The sequence below is a fragment of the Lontra canadensis genome, unplaced genomic scaffold (assembly GCF_010015895.1).
Source record: "Lontra canadensis isolate GAN:19392208 unplaced genomic scaffold, GSC_riverotter_1.0 scaffold41, whole genome shotgun sequence".
In the NCBI taxonomy this organism is placed as follows: domain Eukaryota; kingdom Metazoa; phylum Chordata; class Mammalia; order Carnivora; family Mustelidae; genus Lontra; species Lontra canadensis.
This window is the reverse complement of record NW_022631035.1, coordinates 7721283-7739044: the sequence shown is the minus strand read 5'-3', so window position 1 is coordinate 7739044 and position 17762 is coordinate 7721283. Positions and strand designations below refer to the sequence as shown.

The following is a 17762-nucleotide window of genomic DNA, read 5'->3' as shown; positions in this document are numbered from 1 at the left end:
TATACACAGCTTTGTTTTGGCCGGGCTCCTTTTCACTCGAACCATTAAAAGTTTAGCATCCAAACTGAGATGCGCCAGAGCATAAGGGAGACCCTGGATTTCAAAGACTTAGTGTGAGATAAAAAGAAAGAAAGAATGCACAGTGTCTCAATTTTTTATACTGATTCTCTGTTGAAATAATATTATTTTGACTATTTTCTGTTAAAGAAGGGAGATTTTTAAAAATTAGCTTCACTTGTTTTTTTATTTTTTTGGAAACACGGCTGCTGGAAAGCCGAGGAGCGCTCTGTGGCTTGCACGGTGGCTCCACCGGTGCAGGGGCCCTGGCAGCTTCCCACATGGAGAATATCGGTCGGTTGTTTGGTTCAACAGACGATTCCATCGCTCTTGCCTGGCCCCCAGTCTCCGTTACAACCAGAGGAAAGCATTTTTCAGACTGGGTATTGGGATTAGAAATCAAATCTGTGCCCAGGACACAAAAGAGCCCCGGGGACAAAGGAATCAAATTGCGTGTGCCGATGAATGAATCACGTCCCTCCTTTGGAAAAGGATGAAAATACAGTACAATAGGCTGTAAGAGGAGAGAAGAACTCAGAGGATGAGACCATGAGAACGTCCTCCCTTCACACTGTGGCGGCTTCTTAGCAGCCAAGGGAGAAAAGGGAAGGTTATACACAGTCTAACTTATGGATATTGTCTCCATGAGGAGAGCACAGTTTTCTCAGCGAGTGCATTCTACAGTCAATGTCTTATTTGGGAGCACTGGGGGATGAACTGGACATTTTCCCCAGCAAAAAAAAAAAAAAAAAAAAAAGAGAGAGAGAGGGAGAAAGGAAAAAAGTGACAATAAATGCTGGGGGAGTTTTCACGTGACAGTTAATGTCCTTCCTCTGAAACCCGATTTGAGGCAAGAGAAGGTGTTCTGTGAGGGGCCTACGCTGGCACGAACCCAGTATGCCGCCTTGCTTGGGGGACAGGTGTGCGTCACCCAGGGGAGACGATGACTCTTGGAGCAGCTCTTTTCCATTCTCCTGACCTCAGACGTGGTCATGAGCCTGCCGTGAGTTCCCTGCCCTTCCCCCACCCCATGCTGTCCCCACTTCGAGAGACAAGAAGCCAGGTCAGAGCCGACGGGAACAAGATGAGGGCACCACAATGGTGACTCTGTACTACCCCTTTGTTAAAAAATGAATTATTTGGGGGGGCACCTGGGTGGCTCAGTGGGTTAAGCCTCTGCCTTCAGCTCAGGTCATGATCTCAGGGTCCTGGGATCGAGTCCCGCATCGGGCTCTCTGCTCAGCAGGGAGCCTGCTTCCCCTCCACCCACTGCCTGCCTCTCTGCCTACTTGTGATCTCTCTCTCTGTCAAATATATAAATAAAATCTTTTAAAAAAATGAATTATTTTCGAATTTTGAAATTTAAGGCACTTTATTCCTAATCCATGTTTGACACACCCCGTGGCTAAGAACAGGTGCCTGGGGAAACAGAACATGTCTCCTAGACAGAACTCAGCCCAAGGCAAGCTTGGGTAGGACCTGAGTAATTCGTGAAGTTGCATTTTTTTTTTTTTTTTTTTTTTTTTTTTGCCAAGGATCAAGTATAGTGCCATCCGCTAGAACTTTCTGATGCAATGGAATTGTTCTATATCTGTGCTATCCAATATGGTAGCCACTAGCTGCGTTTGGCTGGCTACCGAGCACGTGACACGTGGCGAGGTCTGACTGAGGATCTAAACTTTGCATTTTGTTCAAATCTCATCAATAAATAGTACAGCATTTGCTGGCTCTGGGATCTACGCCTTTCTGACTCCAGAGCCTGTGTGCCTGTCCCAGTGGCTACCTAGCTGCTATACTGAACAGTGCAGGTCCAAAAGGACAGCAACACCACATTCTAGCAGGCATCTGCTGGGCTAGAGGAGAAAGGCAACTGGAAGTTAGTGGAAACTTTGAGTCTTAATACAAAAATACGTTCAGATTCTCTTGCCTTAATTTTTTCCTGTCATTTACGTAATAGGTAGGAGGATGACATACTCTAATAGATGTGGAAATGAGTCTTGATTTCAACGCTAGTCCTCACGCAGCTTGAGAACACAGCTCATGTGATCCAAAGGCCAGCCGGTACAGCATAGGCAGGCCTCTGCAGCCGATGGCGGGAGCTGGCAGCCAATCTGAAAGTTGCCCGGTGGCTTTATGGGGGTGGCGGTGGGGGCAGGGGTGTGGCAGATCCTGTAGGAATCCCAGCGTTGGGATTTCGCCCTCTGGGTGTCTGTGCCAGTTCTCATGCTCCAACCCAACAGCGTAACTGGGGAGCATGCTACCAGCTTCTGCTAGAGCGCACACCCAGGGACACAATATGCTGAGCAAAATGTCATCCCAGACAGGAGCCTGAGCTAATTATAATGTCAGGCTTCCCACCGAGACACAGATAATTAGAGGAGAATATTGCAGTGTTTCCCAACTCCTGGGGTAAATGAGAAGGCTCTTCAAACGTAACCTGCTGGAGATAAAAATTAAAGTGGCTGGAGACGTTCCATTGGGAGACCCCCAAGGCCAGCGCCAAACCATCTTTCAGGATCAGAGCAAAGCGCAGGCAAAGTAGGAGGGAGAGGGGGGAGGGGGAAAGAAAACGGTGAGTGGCCCTGCTGGTGGCCAGCACTGTCGTTTCCCTTAACGCTGAACCCCACGATGGAGATTATCTCCAGTTTAAAGCCAGGAACAGGGAAGCTCCCAGAGTCCTACCTAAGGTCACCCAGCTGGGAAAGCACTGGGTGGCTCCAGGATCCTCGCCCTTGGCCTTTCTGATTCTAAATCCTGGGCTTGTCCCCTCTCCCCATGTCACCCTCCCTGACATCAGGGCTGACCATCTGCCTTGGTCTTGGACGGCCCTCCCTGGGCGGAGGTGGTGGTGTTGACCGAGGTGCCCGGGACCCCGAGGGGGCTCACCGCACACGCCTCGGCAGGGCACCCACAGAGGCGGCTCCCCCACAGAGGCGGTTCCCGTTGTCCCTGCCGAAACCTCCTTGCTGAACTGAGTCGGGGCATCTGGAGTGATAATCACACCAACGCGCCAGGCCGGTGCAGCAGACGTTTCACATTTAATGTGGAAAAGCTTCACAGAAGAGAGAAGCATTTCCTGAACGCCTCTGTCACTGGCTCTGGAAAGCGCTGCGACCGGCCCGGAGGGAGGAAGCACGCACAGCTCAGCCTAGTGAGGGAGCGGTGGGCTGGAAGCCGGGGGACGGAGCTTGAGTCAGGCTCTGTCCGTGCCTGCTCACGCAGCCTTGAGCCTCCACGTCAGCCTCCCTGGGTCTCAGTTTCTAAGATGTAAAACGGGTATAAATAGCCAACTCGTATACGCGGGGCCCTTAAGAAGGCCCCGGCGAGGGGCAGCCTCCAGCATCAGCGGCGGCTTCTGTTACGGCCAAGGACAGTGGCCTCGAGAGGTGCTCTGCTCACTCGTTACCCAAGCCTGGGTCTCTGGCTGCACGAAGCACTCCTCCAGTTTCTGGAAGCAGAACAATGTGAGCGAGAGGCTGTTGCTTGAGTGATGTCATCGGAAAGGTCCCTGTCTAATGACAGACTTTTCTATCCGGTCTTGGTCCCAGGAAAATAAAGAATCAGAACGCTGTCCTTTCCAGCTCCCGGCCTCCTCCCTGCAAGCTCGAAGCACTGACCCTCAGAAGCTGCCCTTGCAGCCCGAGGACACCAGGTGAGAGCAAAGTGGATGCCCAGGATCATGCCACCAGCAACCCTGGGGAACATGTGAACGGTGCCTTTTGTGACAAAGGGGACTTGGCAGACAGGACTGTCCTTCTCTCCTTCTCCCTCTCCCTCTGCCCCTTTCCCCACCTCTGTTCATGCACTCACTCTCCCTCTCAAATAAATAAGTAAATAAATCTTTAAAAAACAAAAAAAGGGAGGGAAACAGATCAGACACAGAAGAGAGAGCAATGTGCCCACGGAGGCAAAGACTGGAATCAGGTGTGGCCACAAGGCCAGGGGCCAGCAGCCTCCGGAAGCTGGACGGGGCAAGAACAGATTCTCCCCACCATGAGGGGGAGCTGGGCCCGCACAGCACCGTGACTTTAGCCCAATAAAACCGATGGCAAACTTCTGGCCCCCAGAACAGTAAAAGAATAGGTTTGGGCTGTTTTAAGCCCCTGCGTTTGTGACCTTTTGTTAGGGCACCACCGGGAACTAATACAATCCTCCGTTTTTGTTCCCAACCTGTCATTTAAAGAACCCCAATAAGATTATCTCAGGCATCAAAAGGAAACTGTTGCTTTTTTTTTTTTTTTATAACACCCTTTTTTGTGTGTTTGGGGGGTTAGGGATGTTGAGATGGTCAGGTGATGGAGTTTCTCCTTCCCAAAACCATTTTTATCCTAGGAGTCATTCACGATAGATAAGTTGATAAATCTTACAAAAACGTTTAGAAAATAAAAATCAGCCACAGTCCCAGGAATAACCCACCAGTGTTCATATTTTAGTGTGCGAATGGTGGGATGTTGTTCCTTGGCTGGGGGAAGGGGGTCCTTCTGATTAAAATTTCAAATGTTTCATTAAAGCCATGAAATAGGAACCGTCGATGAAGACGAGCCAAATTATTAAATCAACTGTCGTGCTGCTCTGGAGACGGAGGCAGTGACCTTAGCTTGCTCTAGGTCACAGCAGCAACCAGCAAAGTGAACTTGACTCTTGATTCTAATGAGAGGAAAATAAAAAGCACGGGACTCCGCTCGCCTCTTCTATGGATTAATAAATAATTTCAAATGCAAAAGAAAGCCGGCCATGTCCCGGAGACGCACAGGAGTTGAATGCCAGCCCTCAGCCTGCCTGGTCAGCCAAGGGAGAAGGGGAACTGGGGCCCCCTCTGATCTTGAATGACACCCCGGTCTTGAATGACACCCCTTCCTCCTAGGATGGAGGCCAGGTAGCAAGTGCACCCCCCATTCCACAGGCGCAAATAGATCCTGAGCTCCAACATGTAATGTGTGAGCTCAGAAAAGGCAGATGGCACTGGGGGAAGGGGGACACGTTTAAAAGCACTGCCACTTGGAGCGGTAAGATCACGACAGACGCGGACACAGGACACAGCATGGTGTCGCAAAGGAAGGGATGATTAACACCGTAGAATACATGGAAAGAATACTGCACGATCTGTATCATTGTCCATAGACTCATCCAATGCCGGGGCTGAAAGGAATCCCAGTGGAAATTTAACACGCGCGTGTATGCACGCGCGTGTGCGCACACACGCCCTGAATCGCCAAATGGACTAGTGTTTGAAGGAGAGAGAACCTCTGGAAGATCCCCTTAAGCTCAAAATTGAACTTTCTGGCACAGAAAGCAAAGCTGTAGTGCACTGTCGAGACCATAAGCCACTCATGAAAGGAGATTAGCGGGAACTCGACTGCTAGTTGGTTTTTAATTCCACTCAGACGCTGAGAGGCGGCGTGTCTGCCGCAGGCCCGGGAACCTCTAGAAGGCTCGGAGCCCTCGAGCCTGCAAGATGTTGCATGAAAATCACTTTAAGTGACAATGCTCCAAAGGCTACAGGGCTGCTTTCGCAGAAAACACGTCCTTTCCTCCGGGTATCGTTTTCCAAAGGATGCGAGGGCCCCGACCCGCACCGACGCACACAGGCCAAGCCAGAGGAGGGACGATGTGGATGAGCAGCCCGTCCCCCGCGGGGACTCTGCATCAGCCACTCGAGCCGGAGGGGCTCGCGTCTGACGGTCTTCATTAATCAGGACAGTTTCTTCCGAAAACATTTAAGCTGCTTGCAAGACTGTGCCTTTGTTTCTCGAAAGTGGGGATTTCCCCCTGTTTCAGGACTGTATGAGGCCCGTGCCTACCCAGATCTGCCTGTGGGCTGTGTGTGAGGGGGTCCCCAGCTCTTCCCAGGTCCTTTAGGATGACAGTGAGCCACAGAAGTCCAAGAACACTTCCGTCCTTGCACACGTGTATTAAAGGTTAATCCACTGCCCCAGGTGCATGTGTGTGTGCGTCTACATGTGTATCCTCGCACTCCAGAAACCTCTGGAGGACAGGATACTCGCTAACAAGCTCTCCTTTTTACTTCCAAATTAAAAAAGAAAATTAACAAAATGCCATCCCCAGGACATATAAAACTGAACCAGCAAAGACAAAAAAAACTTCAAAAAAAAAAATCAATTATCCTTTTAGTCATTGTGAAAAGTCTATCTTCAAACCCAGAGTCTCAGGGAATGTCAAAGCTCTAGTTAAATTTTTAATAAAGTATAAGGATAGTGTTAAAAAAGAGACCTTTTCAAAGATAAGCGGGTGACAGACAAGCTCTTGATATGGTTCCCGTCAAAGGGCAGGAAGCCGCTGACAGTAACTGTGGGCGGGCCAACTGCTCCGGGCAGGGGTTAGCAGCCCGAGGCCCTGGGGATGTCACCGGCGCCAGGCTTGCCACAACACCCACATGCCAACGGCTCCAGACTTCTCTCTGTGGCCCAGACTCTGCTCCTGTCTCCCGGTTTGTCCGTGCCACCATCTGACTGGCATCTCCACCTGAATGTCTGGCGACAATCAGACCTCACCGTCCAAAATCAAGTTCTTGATATGCCCTTCTAAAACCTGCCCCCATGGCGTCTTCCCCATCCCAGCTGGTGGTGACTCCATGCTGGCAGCCAGTCAGTCCTGAAACCTCGGGGTCCCTCCTGGCTCCCATCTATGTCCATACCCCCAGCCTGCTGCATTGGCACACCCCACAGCTTCACCCTCAGCGGACGCCGGGACTGGGGTCCCTGTCAGGCCCACCAGCACAACTGCCCCAGACTAAGCCCCCCATCTGCAGCTCACACCCCCACCATGGCCTCTGCCCAGTCTCCCCATGGCTGCCCTCGCCCCTCCTGGGTCCAGTCTGAATTCAGTGCCTGGAGAGAAGCTTTGAAAGCAACATTCAGATCATATGCCTCTCTGCTCAAGACCCTGGAGTGGCCCATCTCCCAGAGTAAAAAGGAAAATCCTTGCAATGCCTCTGAGCTCTACCTGGAGTAGGGCTGACCTCTCTATCCTCCCTTTGTGCCTCTCCCTCCCACTCACCCTACTCCTACTCCATGCCAGACTCCTGGCTACTCCTTGGAGATCCAGACGTGCTTCTGCCTCAGGGCCCTTGCATTGGCTGCTCCCTCTGCCTGGAACACTCACTGTGCCCCAGAGAGCTGTATGTCTCACTCAAATGCAAGGTCTCAGTGAGACCCACCCTTACCACTCTATTTGTGGTCAAGTGCAACTCCTTTCTGTAACAGCTTAGCATCTCATCAGCCCTGCTGGCCATGTCCATTGTTTACAGCACCAACCGCCTTTGAATGTAACATATAATCCACTGATCACTACTATTTCCATTCTATCCCCCTGCCCTAATGTTACAGAGGCTAGGTATCTTGGTCTGTTTTATGACTGATATAACTCAAGTGCCTAGAATTCATTATTAAAATGCAATTAATAAAAGGCAAGACTGGGGAAGAAATTTACCCTCAAACTTCTCGATCCACACAAACCAGCCACTCTCCACAGTCACGGACCGTTACACTGGGCTCCTGATGAAACCGACTCAGTTGAGTTTCCTACGAGCCTCACAACCCTCATCTCAAAAGACACTCCCACATTCACCATAATAGGGACATAGGTTGAACACGAACTTGGGAACGCCCAGGATCCAGAAGAAGGTCTACTGTCAGGGAAGACGTAACCTCTGAATCCGTGCTGACCGTGATCCGCAAATGTTGGTGTCGTCCCATACGCCTTGCTGCTAGCATGGTCTTGTTTCTCACCTTAATCCAAACTCTCGCAGAAGTCAATAAACATTCTGACTCTCCCTGACCTTCTGTTAAAATGAGTCCCGACACAGTCCCAGCTGAGCGCATGGGAACACAGAAGGGAAGAGGCTGGTAGAAGACAGGAAGGGCTCCATCAGAGGAAAGCTTTTTCCCGGCTTCTCAAAACCCAGTGCTACGAGATCTAGATTTTAGGACACTTTTGTATTCTTCAGGGAGACAGAGAATCAGCACGGGACACCTCAAGCCAGTACAGTTATCTTATGTGACAGATCTTTATTCATTTCCTACTGGTTAGAGAAGGAGCCTTGAGTGGCAGAAAGATCGCTACTATTATGACTGAAAAGACAAGATAAGTACCTTCTCTTCTCTACAGATTAGGATTTAACAGGCTGAAGATGACTGTGGAGGGTTTACGAGCTGTTCTCTGCCAAGCCCTAGGTCTTCCAGGGAGCTCGCTAAGGTTCTGCGGGTGAGTGTGGCCAGATCTTTCCACCAGGACAAATCTGCTTTGGTCAGCTTTGTGCACTGGGGTCCCACGTAAGACTCTGTCTCGAGAAATACTTAATAGCTGACTCTAGAAAAACTAAAGAGTCTGCCCATGACCCAGAGGGAGAGAGCCAAGAGGGAAATGAGAAAAACACGCTTAAGAAAAACTGGGGGGCAAACCATATGATAAAAATTCCTAAGACCAGGATACAAATAAATGATGGTGCTTCTCATCCAGGACATTATCTGAGCTTTACTGGCTGGAAATGGAGGGCCTGGGTGGCTCAGTTGCTTGGGTGGCTGGCTCAGGTCATGATCTTGGGGTCCTGGGATCAAGCCCCACATCTGCTTGTCCCTCTCCCTCTGCCCCTCCCCCTGCTCATGTACACTCTCTCACTCTAAAATAACTAAATGGACAAAATCTTTTTTAAAAAGTGACTGGAAACATAGTGTTCTAGACAGGTTTAGCATATATCAGAATATATGTTATCAAAATTTTCATTCTTTAACAATGACCCAAAAAACCCCTAAAACAAAAAACAAGTCCTTGTTGTGTAAGCAGAAGGCTATCGAGTTACCCAGCGAGGAATAAGTTCAGTTTGGCTGTGGCCTTAGACCCCACAATATGGAAGCCAGAGGGTCATACAGCAACATCTCCAAGAGCTTGAGGGTCATACAGCAACATCTACAAGAGCCTGAGGGTCATACAGCAACATCTACAAGAGCTTTGAAGAGAAAAAGGGGCCTCTGGTCATTGCCCTGTAACAAGGTAACAAGTTCCTGGCATCAGGAACTGTGCAAAGGACTCAGATAATGAACATATCACCCGGGGACACTTCCTCAGCAAGGTTATTCCTAAAACTTGAGTTCTGGCACAACCAATGATGAAACGTTGAAGAACTCAAGGCTGAGGAAGTCACAGCTGGGAGGGAGGACAGGAGTATTCTTAATGCTAATCACTGCTACCATTTTCCAAATGTTCATGGAGTCCAAGTAAGGTGCCAAAATCTCTCTCTGTGTGTGTGTGTGTGTGTGTGTGTGTGTGTGTGCACACGTGCACACAAACATGCTACAGCATCTCATTTAAATATGGAAAGAAATGTGATTCATTTTGTAAATGATATCCTGGTTCTCTTAGTAGTGGCTTTATGCCCATTTCACAGACGAGAAAACCAAGGCTCAGAGGGCTCAAGTCACTTGTCCAGATACACTAGTAAGTGGCAGGGCTGGAATTCCAAGATGTGACCAAGCAAGTTCCTCAGGTTCCCTCATTTTTTTAAAGAATATCTGTTCTTTTTTAGGTGTATCTATGTTTTCTCGTTACTCTAAGTGAAACAGAATATATTCAAAATAGAACGCCAACAAATTTTGTTCAATTAAACTAAATCCAGAGACGCAAAGCAAATTAACCACAGCAAGCTAGAACGGATAGGACTGGCAAGGGCATTTTCGGACAGGTGTCCCACAGGGAGAAGGTGGGTAAGGCAACCATCAGTGCCAACCTGTAAGGAACGCAGGATTTTAAAAGGGTGTTAGAACCGGAGACATCCCGCGCTCCTACAAACTGCGCCCCACAGCAATATCACAAGTTGCAAATAAAGTCGAGGAAGATTTGCATTCTGTCCCCGCGTCCCTCCAAAAAAGGACCCATGTCACGAAGGTCCACTCTCTTCTTCCAGCCGAGACAGAGTGACTGAGCGACGGAGTGACTTTCCCTTTGGGCAGGCGGCTGGAGCGCGCAGGGGCAGGACCTCACCTGGAATGTTGTGGATGGTGATGGCCAAGATGAGCAGTGCGATCCTCCTCCAGCTGCCGCTGCCAGGCTGCGCCGCATTCCCTCGAGGAGGCGCCGGGGTGGCAGGGCCCTCAGGAAGGCCGGTGGCCACCGCCTTCTTCCTCTGATAGGCCTCGCCATTCTCGCTCTTGTCTGAGCAAAGAGAGAGGGGCGGGGAGAGAGAGCACTGTGAAAATGTGCACCCTGGTGCTAGGGCAAGCAGCAGCAGGAGGACGCTTTCCACCCTGGGGAGGGATCTATCCCCTAACTTCCTAACGGACCCAGTGTTCTTCTGGCTCTTTCCCTCCCCCTTCGTTCGCTTGTTCACCCACTCACTCAGCAAATGCTCACTGAGTAGACACTCAGTGCCCAGTGTACAGGGACGGGAGAGGATAAAAAAGATGAAACTGGGGAGAAACAATGCTTATTAGGGAGAAACAATACCGAGTGGTGATTAGGAGCTCAGTTCCTAGAGCCAGGCTGCCAGGCTCCCTGCTGACTTGTCCACTCTTCTGCTGTGTGGCATTAAACTAGCTGTTTACCCTCTCTGTGCCCTAGTTTCCAGAGTCACAAAGCGAGACAATAATGGTACCTACCCCACGAGGTCATGCAAGGATTAAATGAGAGGCACCAGGCAAGGGCTTAATGGCTACCAAGTGAGCAGGTGTGGACTGTGGTGGCTGTCACGTGCTCCCTCTCTCCCGCCCCGTAGGTGACTCTGCTCTCCTTGCCACGCCACCTCATGGGAACCCATCCACATGCCAGGCCCGGCCAATCAGATTCCCTCCCCAGGGACTGGGGGACTGGAGTGGGGACGGGCCCGGTGATTCAAGTGCGGATTCTCAGTTCAAAAGGTCATGTACGGGCAGCCTGATGTCCCAAGCAGGAAGTGAACAAGGATGCAGCTTGACAAATGACAGAAGGAAGGAGAAGCAGAGAGGCACGCTGAGACAGGAAATGATGCAGCCAACCGGCCAGCCAGACAGACACACAGACAGGCAAATGGCAGCCTGGGTGTCACAGGGCATTCTGACCCCCGTAGGCTGACTACGGTACCCAGCCACTGGATTCACGAGCTAAACTTCCTTCCAAACTTCCCTTTGTGGGGGTATATTTGAAGGGTGTCATTTCATAGACCCACATTGCGCCAACTACCTATGGCATCCCGGGTCCTATCTGCTCATTCCTAACAGAGGCAAATGGCCCAAGTCTGAGGCTGAGCACTCAGCCCGCGGTGGCGCCCAGTGTGGATACGTCTGCGGGAGCAGGGTCCGGAGGATCAGAGTCTTGAGCAAATGGCAGACACGTGGCGGCAGGAACAGAAAGGAGAGTCTATCATGAGTGAACACGAGAACCTGAGAGTCATAATGGATGGGACACCTGACCGTGTCTGCACGACCCCCATCATGAGCAGGGCAACCATACCTCCCAGTCTGGATCACCATCCCAGGGAGACTAGGAGTGTCCCCTTTCATGCTCAAAGTGTCCTGGTTGGGACAATAAATAGTGTGGCTCCTATGACTGCAGGAAACAGCAGAAGTTTGATGGACACTCAGCTGTGTGGGGGGCCACTGGTCACAGAAGTCCACGGTCATCAACTTGAATGGTAGGAAGGACTCTCCATGGTGCTTCTACTTCCTTTCTTGATAAATTTCCCACAAGCAAAAGAATTCTCATCTCTAAGCTGAAAGTCGCAAAAATGTTTCCCAAAGTCAATTAAGAAGAAAGGGCAACTGTAAGGACTCCTTTGCCCTTGACCATGGGCCTCTCGCAGGCCTCTCCCTACTGCTTTTCTGTAAAGCAAGGTAGGGTGGTTTACCTTTCCCTCTCAAGCGCTTCACTTAAAGACCAGATCTCACTACATAAACTGGATCGGGCCTTTGATGCCCTTTTCAGAGGAACCTGCCTAAGTGAACATTGCTTTCTATTTCCAAAACAGGAAAAGAACAAAAATAAAAACAAAACCAAAACACTTCTTTTGAAGACCAGTTTGTTCACTCATATCCAGCAGGTCCGCTGGAGGAGGAAGCAAGTGCCAAAGGCAGGCAGACGCCGGCATCCCCACTTCCCAACCCATTTTCTTTTGGAGCTAAACTCTCACGGCGGGGTTTCCACACCATGCATGTGTTTGTGTGTGTGTGTGTACACACAAGCATGGGAGTGTCACCTGGTACCTCACATACCACAAATCCTTTGTGCACGTGCGCACACCTGTTTCTTGACACCCACAGGGTGTCAACTTTTACGGTGACAATACTTGATGACTCAGGCCACAGAGGCTGGGCAGAAAACGGAGTAAACCTGTGGGACCTCAAGCGCATGAACACTAAAGATACAAGCAAAGCAGGCCTGAGGGCTGTCCAGGACCTATGCCATATGGTGGTGGAGGCCACTTGCCTTCCTCCCGGACCCGTCCGAAAACACCACCGATTCACGGGGCTTCCTCTGAGTACACACACGGGCCCCAGGCTTCCAGGGGGAGTTGATGGGGTGGGGGGCAGGGGTAACGCGACTCTTCCCTTTGGGATTTTACAATTTAAAAGAGAATAGACATGGAAGACATAGAGAATTCCTTTCAATTCAAGGGCAGAAATGCCTACTTTCTGACAGTCTCTGAAGCAGGTGCTTCTCTTTGTCAGGGTCACAAAAGGATCGGACTCTGATTCTCCCGCAGGTAATACACAGAGAGCAACAGGGATGGGGGCACCGTTCGAGAATTCCAGCAGCACACTCCTGCTCAGTAGGAACGATAGAGAAGCAGAAAGAGTTGTTAATGGAGGTAAAACTGCACGCTCTGCCTTGGGGTCCCAGCGTGTGAAAGCTGCTGTTGGCGCCTTCCCCAGTGGGACATGGTGGGGGGGTGTGTGAACACCTGACGTACTTGTTCAAGGTCAATAAGCCCCAATTCAGTAACAGCCTCTAATGAGTCTGCAATGAGGAAAATTAGTCCAAATATATCACTACAGAGAGTACGGATACCTCCTGAGCAAGGCGTCTTCTTGCCTCTCCTGGCAAGACGAGTTCAACCACCGCATGCCAAGAAGCAGAACCCCAGCATCAGAGGCTAAAGATGACTGCCTCACGGAGGCAACTGCCAAGCCCCAGGTGGGCCACAGTGACCGGAACCTGTGAGATCTGCTGGGAGGGGAAAGGCCTGGGCACTTCTGAAGTAGGATCAGCAAAGAGGAAGGTCATTCAGAAATGGAACAGCCAATGTCAACTCAGAAATACAAGATGGCGTCAGTGACATCAACTGATCAGTGGGACTGAGAACTCTTCCTTAATTCTTCCAAGGATTAAGCAGAGCTCATTCCTTCTAAAAAATAAAGAGCCTGAAGAGCTGAGAGCTGGAGTGAACTGGTCCCCGGCCACACAACCTGCCCCAGGTGGACTCATACTGGAGTCAAGTCAGGTCTTTGCCCGCAGAGGCAACCTCCCAACCAGGGTCCCGTTGTTGATTTGGGGTGGACCAGGTGGAGTGTTGATCTGCTCCCTTGCTCCCCAAGAAGGACAGTGAGAGCAGTCCCTGCTGCGATACTGGGGGGCTTGAAATCCTAGATAGTTAGCATGGAAATGTTCAGGGTACACAGAGGGTCGGGTAAGCTTGGATCCCATGATCCCAGACGTGGGAAAGGCTCTGTGGAAATCTCCTGTCTATAGTCATTCCCACTCACAGACAAACCTGAAAAGGATGCAAAAAACAGTGCTTCTTAACCCCTCTGCACTACTATTTCCAAGTGTAAAACAGCTGTAAGTAGAAAACACCAGGCATGGAACACAGGGTTACGATTCTTTTAGGAAGGTAGAAGAAAAGACTGTCCGTTATCAAAAGAGTTTTTTTAGTTTTGTTTTTTTTTTTTTTTAATTTAGGCTCCAGCATCTAAGAATCCACACAAAGAAGAGACCCACTGCTGGGGCTTGGCTTGTCGTCCCCCAATTTCATCTTTTCTGGCGAGGCACGGCGTTGCTGCATTTGAGGACCACAGGGGAACGGAGAGACCTATCCAAGGCTCATTCCTCCTGCTGAATCACAGAGTGAACTTAGGTGACATGTTCACACAATCAGACATGTGATTCTCATCCCAGCACATCGTATCACAGGGCAAAGCTGTCCCTGGTCTGGCGGGCCATCTTGAACCCGGCTGCCTGGGGACACCCCATTCTCCTCGGGTCTGACTTCCTTCCCAGTGAAGCAAGAAGTGCTGAAGCCTCTAGATCAGAGGCTCTGAACCACTGGGCATCAGCACCCACTCTGGAAAGTGTGGTGGAAGCTATGATCCTCTCTCCAGAAAAAAAAAAAATTTTTGAAAAAATTTTTTGAATCCTTATGGATTCAAAGACCTCAGACTGAGAACACCATGTAAGATGAAAGTTATGGGGCAACTGGGTGGCTCAGTGGGTTAAAGCGTCTGCCTTCCTTCGGCTCAGGTCATGATCTCAGGGTCCTGGGATCGAGCCCCACATCGGGCTCTCTGCTCCGCGGAGGGCCTGCTTCCTCCTCTCTCTCTCTGCCTGCCTCTCTGCCTACTTGTGATCTCTGTCTGTCAAATAAATAAATAAAATCTTTAAAAAAAAAAAAAGATGAAAGTTATGTTAACCTCTATTTTCATACCCCATGAGCCCAGGCCCCCAAGGACACAGGATATTGTCTTAATGATGTAACCGGCCAAATCTAATAGGGCCCAATGATGGAACCTCAGTCCCCCGTGAATGCTGCAACGTTAATTAACAGATCACCAGCCATGAGAGCTTTGAAAATATCCCCAAGACATCAATGGAAATGATCTGGTTGAATTAGCACAAATAGGCAACTCCTCATCGGATAAGAACAGAAAACTTCAAAACTCTGGAGAAACACCTTCTTTCTAAACCCCATTTATAAAACATAAAATGAAGAGTCGTCAGCTATCCGTACTCACTATGTACTAGATATGCACAAGCAAGATCTAAAGACTGATCCGGAGCAGGAAGAGAGGAGGATCTGTTTACTTCTATTTTCTCTTCTTTCTTGTTTCCCAGAGAATCAGAATGATTTGGGGGAAAGAAATCCAATTATCATCATGAGTGTGACAAAGCCTGCTAAGTATTTGGTTCTGTTTCTATAATCATTTATAGGATTAGCAGGACTCCCATTATGTAATTAATGCTGAATCTGAACATGAAATAATGACTCAAAATGAGTTAGCATCAGCCTTGGCACGTAGAGAAATCAAGGCCCATGGAGCCCCTTCTTGACAGTCCCATGGAAATTTAAGAGCCCAGTGGTTCTCCCAGTCTTGGCAGATGACCCTTCAGCTCAAAGACATCCAAAACTAAAGACTATGACAGTCTCTAAACCTATCCACTTGCATACTGTTTCCCTTTTATAAAGCTGTAAACATAGCTCCTTTAAAGAAAAAGTCCCTAATATCCCTACCTCAATGACTATCGTTTGTTTCCACCCTTTGTCCAGTTCATGCACGTTCACATTTTACAGATTTGCAGTCAGTGCAAATGGTGAGGAGAAGACCTGCAGCATCACACATTGCCTGCCATGAGATGTGGCTCTGTCAACCATGGGATGTGGCTCTGCGAACCACAGGATGTGGCTCTGCCAATCACAGGATCGTGGCTGCCAACCATGGGATCCTGGCTCTCCCAAGATGGGATTGTGGCTCTGTTAACCATGGGGTCATGGGTCTGCCAACCATGGGATGGTGGCTCTGTCAACCACAGGATGTGGCTCTGTCAACCATGGGATCATGGCTCTGCCAACTTGGGATTATGGCTCTGTCAACCATGGGATTGTTGCTCAGCCAATCTTGGGATCATGGCTCTGTCAACCACAGGATGTAGCTCTGTCAATCACGGGATGCAGCTCTATCATCCACAGGATGTGGCTCTGTCAACCATAGGATCACGGCTCTGCCAACACAGGATTGTAGCTCTGTCAACCACAGGCTGATGGTTCTGTCAAGCATTAGCCATAAGGCTTCAAGGAAATGCTGTCTCTGTGTATCATTGCGTTTGTACTAAAATGGGTTTGATAATCACATCTTCCTAGTAAGGTTGTTAAGAGAACTAAAATATAGGTAAAGTGCTTGCGCACAGTGCCTCGCACAAGAAAAGCACAATGAAGTTTAGTGACTCCTACTGATGACACATATTAACGCACAGTTTCATATTCCGCTTGCTTCACGTAAAACTACAGAAATATCTCCTGCATTCCTCAGCCTTTGTGGCTTTACTTTTTAATGCCTTGAGGGAATTTTGCTTAGTTCTGAGCCCATCATCTGCAAAACCATTCCTTTCTATTCAAGTTGGAATGGGCACTCTTTCCCAGATACTAAAAGATGCAGTGCCCCGTCTTGCCACAGAGGGGCATACTCTTTCTGCTCCCGACCGCCCAGAATGGGCACCCACCCAGGGGATGTACCTTCTTGACCTCAGGCACTAAATGTTTTATGGCTTCATGATTCATATGGACCATGGGAGCATAGGGCTGACCTATCCCAGGAAACACATCCCAGCATGTGAGGAAAAGTTCCTATTGCCGATGGGTAATCTCTGCGCAACAACCCTTCCGTCTCCCACGTGCTTGCTTGTAACTCTCTGCTGGCCAAGAAACGGTTTGCTAAAATTGAACCATGGCGGAGCTGTATCACAGGTGCATTTTACAAATGCAAATGCAGGTCCACATCTTTGAAGATAAAACATGAAAATTCCCTTCATGGATCCATAGCTCCCTTTCTCCCTTCCACTATCTGTTCAAAGTGATTTAGGCTTCAAGCTCCCAGAAAGAGAGGTGTTTGTTGAAAATGGTAAGAAAATTTAATTCTTGGCTTTTGATGTTCTGGGGGAGGGGCAGGTCTTGGGGGTTTAAGGGAGGGAGAAAAAGGATGTTTGAGCGGGTCATTTTGGCTCTTGGACGTTTTTTCCTCAAATGCTGTCTTTAGAACGCACTGGGCACTTGACGTGGGACTCAGCTGTCAGGAAGTGAGGAGGTCTGAGTGCTGGAGGCTAGCGCCAGGGTACAGTCTCCCTCTCCATGCAAACTGGGCAGCCAAGAGGATGCTCGTGGTGCCTTCCCCCAGGGAGAAGTTCCTTAGCCTCCCTGAGCCCTACCAGGGTATTCACGCTTAGGTCCTCCAAAAGCCCTTGGAAATGCCAGCATATATGCTGCTAATGTGAAGTCCTGGCAGAAAGCCGACAGCACGCCATTCGTGTAAGTGTTGTCCATTTAATACGTTTGATGGGCTTCAGTAGTCAAGGCAGGGCTGGCCAGACATTCAACCCCCTCAAACCATTGCAGTAACTCCCGCCGCTAACCCCACTCTGACTACGTAAGTGCGTATCAAAGCAATCTTGGAAACCCTGAAAATATACAGAAGCAAATTTAAACCGCACATAATCACATCAGCTAAAAATGCCTATATATCTGAGTTCGGTGTATTTCCTTCAATGCCTTTTTTGTACGGTTTTCACTTAACGGAGATATCCTGTAATACAGCCGTAGACTGCTTTCTGTTCTGGCGAAACATAACATAAGCATTTCCCCTCTGTGACTGGAAACTCTAACAGGCATTTCAAGCAATACACATTATTATTTACATTCTCATACTATCGGGCATTCAGGCTATTTCTAATCTTTCTATAAATATCACTGCAAAACCTTTTACCTGTATAAACAATGAGAAATTTGAACAAAATTC

General features: G+C 49.3%; 1 protein-coding gene across 6 annotated transcripts in view; it reads right to left on the bottom strand.

Moving 5' to 3' along the window:
* Positions 1-17762, bottom strand: part of SLC39A11 (solute carrier family 39 member 11) — a 316395-nt gene that overhangs the window by 119006 nt on the left and 179627 nt on the right. For all 6 annotated transcript variants that reach the window (XM_032870729.1, XM_032870733.1, XM_032870732.1 and 3 more), the window contains one exon: positions 10054-10224. In XM_032870729.1, the coding sequence (XP_032726620.1) occupies positions 10054-10224 (171 nt within the window). The remainder of the gene's footprint in view (positions 1-10053; positions 10225-17762) is intronic.